Genomic DNA, 7,939 nt, shown 5'->3' on the forward strand with positions numbered 1-7,939 from the left:
TATTCACCTTTTTGTTTCTGAAATTATTTAGAATTAAAAGAAACAAGAGTATGTATTTGATCATATACAGAGTAAGTATGTATATCGATATCGATAGTATTTGTTTGTTAGTATGCACAGATGTATGGACATAAGCGATGCAGTGATAGATGCTTAATTGTAAATTGACTAATTATAATAAAAAAGCGATTGAATGACAACGAAAATATGTATTCATGTAATTAGTGAAAATCATGCGTAGGATTTAAGAAATGATAGCTAATGTGTCAAGGAGATATGATTAATGGAATAAAACGAATCAACGAGGTAGATCGCGAGTAAGAGAAATTGCTCATCTTGATGGCCTGCCTATGATCTAAACATTTTCAAGAAAATATATCTATCGTGAAATCCTTTGCACAGTAACCGGGTAATTTTTTTTTAAGATTTGATTTTTCGTTCCGAGGTAAATATTTTTATTCGGTCACCTAATATTTATATTTTAACATTTTTATAGTTTTTATAGTAACTATACAATTATACCAACAAAAATATACATATATATTTTTTCCCAATATACCGTTGTAATCGTACCAGCACAAGAGACGCGGGACATTCAGGCCGCCTAAAAGTGATCGTCATAACAGAAATCGTGCCTAAAAGCTATGGAACAATATTGGAGGTTTGAAGAGTGAGAATGCCAAGTATTTATATAACAATTTACCTGAATATTTGGACGTGAAAAAGGGATACACTGAGAAAAGTGTTTAGTTACGTCAACTAAATACGTTTCTCATGATTTGGTAATAGTTACGTTAGTTAGTTGTAACTTCGCTTCGAAACTGTTGATAAAATATGACTTCATCATAATACTCCAGCAACTCAAAAACAGTCAAACTAACTAACTTCTCCGGTGAATGTTACCTAAGCCAAGATGGGTTTACCAGCTAATAAGGTGACAGTTTTTTGAGATGCATGCGGTTTCACTTGGACTGACAAGAGAAAGTCCGAGACCGGTACTAAATATGTGTCCGGGAACCCTCGAAGTTTATCAACTCAACATCAATTTCCGAAAAATCAGAGTTTCTAAAAGCTTCGTGTACTTCGGCATGCGCGTGGGTCTCGTGTACTATATAATATGCAAGTATTTACTTTTTGTGGATTTGCATTAAATTATGAATTCATATTCAAAATCAGGGTTGCATTTTTTATATTTAAATAGACCATGTTAGGCATATACAGTATAAACATTTGATCTGTTTTCAATCATCAATCGTCACTTAAATTGTTGATCTGAAATCGGTCCCAATACTAAAACTCTTAAATTCATTCACAGTCGAACCATTTTATTATAAAGATCTCGCGTACCGAGGAACTGTTAACATTTATCAGGAAAGCAGATAGTATCTAAAGTTTTCAGGCTTACTTATAAGGCCTTGTCTAACTGGTGTTATAATCACTTGGAACTGTTTTGCTGTCTGGCGATACAAACAAACAAACATTTGCATAATCAAAAACTTGTATTTTACAGCTTGGCCTGTGGACTCAAAGATCTTCTTCTTGGTGCGTATATGAATGCGTCAATAATGAATGAATGATGAAATGAATGCGCGAATGTAGAATTTCAAAAATGTGTTATACATGTGTGTACATATGTATGTAAGTATTTGTGTATGTACGTATGTTTCGATGTATTCAAATTAAAAGCGCACATTTAATTTAAACACATACATTATTGAATACAGAGAGAGATTAATTTACCTAACTGAACGTTTTTTGACCGTTGTCCGGCGTGCCAGTGATGCCAAACTGTGATCGGCATCACCGTTTAGGTGATGATGATTTATGTTAGCTAATAAATGCGTTTGTGAGTTGGCGCCACCATCGCCATTTGCCTCATAGCTAATGGAGCCCTGACGCGATCCGCCTTTGTCGAGCGCCGCCATATCGAGCAGGCAATTGAAGAATGATTGTTTCTGTTTGGGGGTTTTGTTTCAATTGTTTTTTTTGTTTTCATTTTCAATTTAGAATTTTGGCGAAACGATACAATCAAGTTTCATATTCATAGAGTTTAATTGTTGTTGTTTTGATTTAGTGCAGATTGTGTTCCGAATTTGTTGAGTGTTACCAATAGCAAAAGTTTTTAGTTCAATTTTTACGATTCCAGGGGTGATCAGTAGGAAAAATGGATAATTTGTATGTATGTTTTTGTTTTGTTTTTTTTTTTGTTTTTTTTTTTTTTTTTTGTACAGTGCATTTCCGGTGGCGTATTCCATGCGATTTCGGGCAGCATTGCAGGTTGGTTGTTTGGTTGATTTACAAGTATTTGCACATTTTGTACATATTTTACAATTTTGTTAATTTTTTTTTTGATTGTTTTTGAGATTGTGATGCGTAATTATAAAAAGAGAATTTTGCGTTGTGACGTGTGTAGGTGAACAGTTATTCGTAAAATTGGTGAAGTAGCAATAAGAAAAGTATTTTTTATTTATTATTTGGTTTATTTTACATGATTAGTAGCACCAAAAAAAAAAATAATAATAATAAAAAATAGATGAAAAATTTTTAAGTTGCATTCAACAAATAATAAGTTATTAGCTTAAATGTATGTACGTAAGTAGGTATGTATGCATATGTATATAGAGTAAAAGTGAAAATTGATTATGATATAAGCTCGTATAGCAATATTTAAAGGTTCGTATTCATAAGAAATAGTATATATTTCAAACTTACTATATATTACAGTTAAATAAGATGGTGAAAATCTATTTGAATGCGGTTCACGCTCTACGCATTACCGATCGAGCCGAAATTGTTTTGAGTTCGTTTTTTTTGTTTAGAATTTTCAGCAAGCAATTCTTTTACTAGACTTTGGTTTTAAATAAACTATTTTATTTATAAATGCAGTTTTATTTATATGTTCTAATTACATAGTTTTAGTTAATAGTTTCGGGTTATTGACTAAACTTTAGAGTGAAAAAAAACATGCTAAGAGCACTAGAGAACGATTCACAAATTTGACTGAACTATTTTCACGTGTTCATCAGACAAACAATGTGAGTTTTCGAGAAAAATATAAAAGTTTAAGGAACTTTGGACTAAGTGCATGCCGAAACTTAAATGAAATAAGTGAAATAAAAAAAGGAAACTTTTTTTTTACATGCTACCAAAATCAAATGAGCCGCAGATTTTCCATTATAAAATTTAAAAAAAAAAATTTCTTAAAAAAACAAAAACTTAATCTAACTCTAAATATAGGACATATGTATTTATTTTTTTTACTCAATTCCTTGCGCTGCTACACACTGAGATCCCGAATTGTTTGCCAAATCGTTTTGACCGTACCATACTATATATTTTCATATCAATTTCGCACCTATCTATGTTAACATATAATTTATTGGTCTAATTAGCGAAATGTTGATTTTATTTACTGCTTTAATTATTGTTTGTTAAGTAAGAAAAAAAAAATCGTATACATAGAAAATATGAGTAAAGGTAAAATTTTTAATGGGAATATATATGTATTTCCAAACACTATGTATTAACGACTAGACCATAGCAATTTCTACAGGGCATGGATTTATAAAAAAGTTGTGTAGTAAATAACTTAATCTTTATTTCAATCACTTATTATTAATAAATTGTGCCTCAATGGTGCATTGAAATAAATAGAATAACTAATGATAAGTGCGAGGGGTCTTTATTGTAAAGATGTACATATGTATAAGGGTGCTTTTTTCGTGACTTTTTTTCACTCCCAACTCGAAATTTTGTGGAAAATACCTAAAAAAATTTTAAGCACTTAATATTAATACTCTCTCAGCATTACCTCAATTTCAAAGCCCAATACATAACTGAAAAATATCGATGTTAGAAATTGGGTGTTCCGGAACTTTTTTGTAGGGTTTTTGGGTTTAGTGACCCCTACTACCTCGCTGGTGGGAGTTAGAGTTACGCAGCAATGGACACTTATGTATGTAGAACATTCAATTCTAAAGAAACCCTATCACTGACCATAAAATGCCTCTGAGCTGTAGAACTTTGTAGGAAAAAACTTTAGTTTACATGTATTTGAAATGAAAAATCTTTGCATGCATTGGTCGAGCAGTTAGTGTTAATATAAAGAGCTCCAAATTTCCGCTAATTTTTTAAGTATTTTCCCCAAAATTTCGAGGTGGGAGTGAAAAAAAAATAGTTGGGAAAAAAGCAGCCTAATATGTATGTACGTATATTTTTGTTCTATGTATTTTCGTTTTACGTGTGTCACTAAATTCAAACCGTGTGTTACTTTACTTTCAACGTTACTGTGGCCTTACTACTGCTAGAAGAAGCATAATAAAGTTTAATAGGACTTTTTAGTTTATGATTTTCATTTCAGTAATTAAAACTCTTCGATTTCCTGCTACATATGTGTGTATTTCTTCAGTACGGATGTTGAGGCTGAGGCTACCCAAGACAATGGGCCTTATGAATAAAAACTAAGCATTTGCTTTTTTTGAAAATTTTAGACCTTCTACTCGACTTATCCAAATAAATTTATAAAGGGTCTGAAATTTTAAGAAAAACCGATTGCTTAGTTTTTATTCATAAGGGCCAATAGCGAGGAAGGTGATCCTGTAAGCTATCTCAAAATATTAGAAAATCATGGATGTGGCTAGTGGAAGATAAACAACCTCACGGTAGCAGCACTATCAGATTCTTCCAACAATGTTAATCTCCGGGCGCTCCTGGAAATTAACTACTGCAGAGCGAAGAAAGAAAGAGCTACAGTTATTTCCACCTTAGACTAGCCATTGGTCTGGTGGTAGTTGCAAAGGATACAACTACAAGCATGACAATGTAAAACTGGAGTAAAATTTTTATAATAAAAGTCGTTAGAAGAAATTATTTTTGGACTTTTATTTTATTTGAAATAAAATAATCGGCCAACCCGAACTTTTATTTTTTTAGTCCTCTAATAACAGTTAAACTCGACCAAATATTTTTTAAGGCTATTTCAGTCCTCTTTTATTTGATAACAAATGTGTTCTATTTGTATAACCGTTATTAACTGTTATTACTGGAATATAAAAAAAGTCCGGATTTTTCAGTTATTATTGGACTTTTTCTCAAAAAGTTCGAAAAATAAAAAGAATTCAGGATTCTTGTCCAGGAGGTCCTCGGATCAAAGGAACATAGATAACTTTCTTGTACGACAATATTTTTCCGCGAACATCGAAAAAAACTATTATTTTCGGTCCCTGCTTCATAGAGACTCTCTATTAAAGAGACCTTATTCTCTTTCGGTTTACGGCCTTATTTCTCTCAATGAGGCTGCTGCTCGCTAGGGAGTGTTTTTATTTATATATTTATTGCCCAAAACTAAGTGTGATTACAAATATTGTCAGTGATCAGGAGTGTTAATTCTTCTGAGGTCCACGTTTGGCTATTTATGCTGATCGTATCCTTAAAATAGTGTCATAACGGCAATTAAATGGCAGATATGTCCGCCAGGAAACCGCTGCGTAGAGATTTATTAGAACTGAACCATTTATCGGTCTTTCGCCGAACTTAACCCTCTAGTAGGCCAATTTTTGTATGAGTTGAAAAATTCAGGAATGAATGATTTTAGCACGAGAAATCCAAAACTGATGTCCATTTCGATCTGTGACAGTAACTTTTTCCTACAGGGGAGAAAAACCAAGACCGTCTGGAGACGGGCTCGCCGATATACTTACACATATTTTCAGCTTTCGCTTACACAATGTTGACCTACCGGACCGGCAATGCCGTCTGCAGACGGTCAAAAATGCAAAACTGGGGTGTTATATGTCGGCAAGCCGGTCTGTAGACGGTCTGTGTTCGAAAGCAATTTTCTTCATTTCGAATGGTGACATAATAAATAAAACTTTCAAAAGAAAAATTTAATTACGAAATTACTAAATATCAAGAAATAATTAATTTTAACCGTGTTTTCAAAATCTGTAATTCAACTGCAGATTAAAATAAAATGGATTGACATAACGGATTAAAATTTACTTCGCCGTAAAGGTACGATTTTTATCTAAAGATCGTGCCTTACGAATATAGAAAAAAATTATTATAGGTGCACTAAATAGGTTGTTTGGTTAACGACCATCTGGAGGCGGTTCAGCCTTCTAGAGGGTTAATCAGGTGAAGTTATTACTTTTGTTTGAAGAAGAATTTAATTTTAATTTAATGAATTAGGGGAATGCAGAAAGTTACAAGCCAATCAAAGCCCTCATTACGGAAAAATCAAACCGAGGTCTTAAGAAAGCCATTACGACCACTCTAAGTTATTTTCCAAATTTTTAATAAAAAAACGTTTCTACAAAGACCGTGTGTCTGTGTGTCTGGGTAATAAAAAAACTAAAATGTATAATTAAAATTAATACATACTTATTTAAATATTTCTAAGTCTCTATATAAATTATTTAAAAAAAGTTAATATTTGTACAAATATGTGCATTTACAGGTGCGGCGCTAGCTCAAATTCCAACGCAAAATTTATCGACATTTGCCAATTCAAAAAAATTTTATACACATAATTTGGATTGCGAACAAAAACTTGCCGTCTTCAAAAATTAATTTCTTAGCCAATAGATACATGTATGTATGTATATGTGTGGTTATCTGTTTTAAAAAAATGTTGTACATTTTGCGTTGAAATGAATCAAAGGACTCAATTAAATAAGGAAATAGCTAGTTAGAAAATTATTTCAATGAAGCAAACTGGAAAAAATGTTCAAGTATGTACAAGACTTATGGAAAAATATTATTATTTCATTACATACAGATGTGTATAGTATTTATGTATGTATCTATATAAGTATATGGAGGCTCGAGCAAAATCACCACACTCATACAATCATTATGTTGGTAGAGGAGTTCTTTGTTGTTTAATAGGAAAATAGGCCACACTTCAATGTGTTGTTGTTCGCATTCGTATTTGAGAAAAAAAAATTCAACTGAAATTCATTAAGAAGCATTTTAAAGTAAGAAGCAGAGCAGAATCTAGCCATATGTATGCATGTAGGAATATATTAAAATTAACTGTGTACACATTAGAGGCTTGAGGTGAAAAAGGGGGAAGTTGCGTTATTAACTTATTTTTTAAGACATCGATTGAGCTTTGGTTGCTGGCCAATTTATGTATGCATGATGTAGGTACATATTGTATGTATGTAAGTAAGTAAATTTAGGTAGGTATGTATATGAAGTATATCAGCAAAACGGGTAAGTTTATGCTAAACGCAATACATATGTATTTATGCCTTTATTTATACATATATGCATGTATGCAGCAATATTTAAGGTAAATATTTAGAAGAAAAAAGTATATTTTCAAAAAGATTTTCGAGTATGTAAGTAGGTATGTAGTTAAGTGGGGAGTAAGTCATAATAGGAATACATATATACACGTTAGTTAGTCTAGCAAAATGCATAGCTCTAGGTATTTTTTTTTTTTNATCGTCGGCTGTCGGACTAGGCATACGTTCATCGTCTGTTGTGTGGCGCTTTCTCCGCTGAGGCCATATATACGAATTTTGCCAGCATGTTTTACGTGTAGAGGCATACATATATGCACAGTGCAGTCGAGAAGTTTTGGAATTTTGAGCGATAGTGTTTTTCAATTTTCATTTCGATATTTCGATTGTTTCATTCGTTTTGACGCGATAAACATATGTAAAAATGTTTGTGATAAAAGAACACACAAAATAGTTTGCAATTAATTCAACGCTCAACTTGTACTGGGTAATCAACGAAAATAGGTATGTATTTATGAAATTCTACAATTCGCTAGTAAAAATGTGAGACTTTAAAATTTTTATAATAATTTTTTTTTTGTAATTTCATTCATTCATCATCTCAGTTTGGATAATTGGAGTGCCTTCAAAATCATTAAAACACCTTTTTCAAATCCCCATTTTTACTCGAATTAAAACTTTGTGCATTC

General features: G+C 32.0%; 1 protein-coding gene across 1 annotated transcript in view; it reads right to left on the reverse strand.

Annotated features, from left to right (window-relative positions):
• Nucleotides 1–1,740: 1,740 nt before the first annotated feature.
• Nucleotides 1,741–7,939, reverse strand: part of LOC108377400 (voltage-dependent calcium channel type A subunit alpha-1-like) — a gene marked incomplete at both ends in the record, with an annotated part of 13,049 nt that continues 6,850 nt past the window's right edge. Inside the window, one exon of the mRNA XM_017633660.1 lies at nucleotides 1,741–1,955. Coding sequence (XP_017489149.1) covers nucleotides 1,741–1,955 — 215 coding nt within the window. The remainder of the gene's footprint in view (nucleotides 1,956–7,939) is intronic.

This window comes from Rhagoletis zephyria, unplaced genomic scaffold, assembly GCF_001687245.7.
Source record: "Rhagoletis zephyria isolate East Lansing unplaced genomic scaffold, Rhagoletis_zephyria_1.1 Rzeph_scaffold_12028, whole genome shotgun sequence".
Taxonomy (NCBI): Eukaryota; Metazoa; Arthropoda; class Insecta; order Diptera; family Tephritidae; genus Rhagoletis; species Rhagoletis zephyria.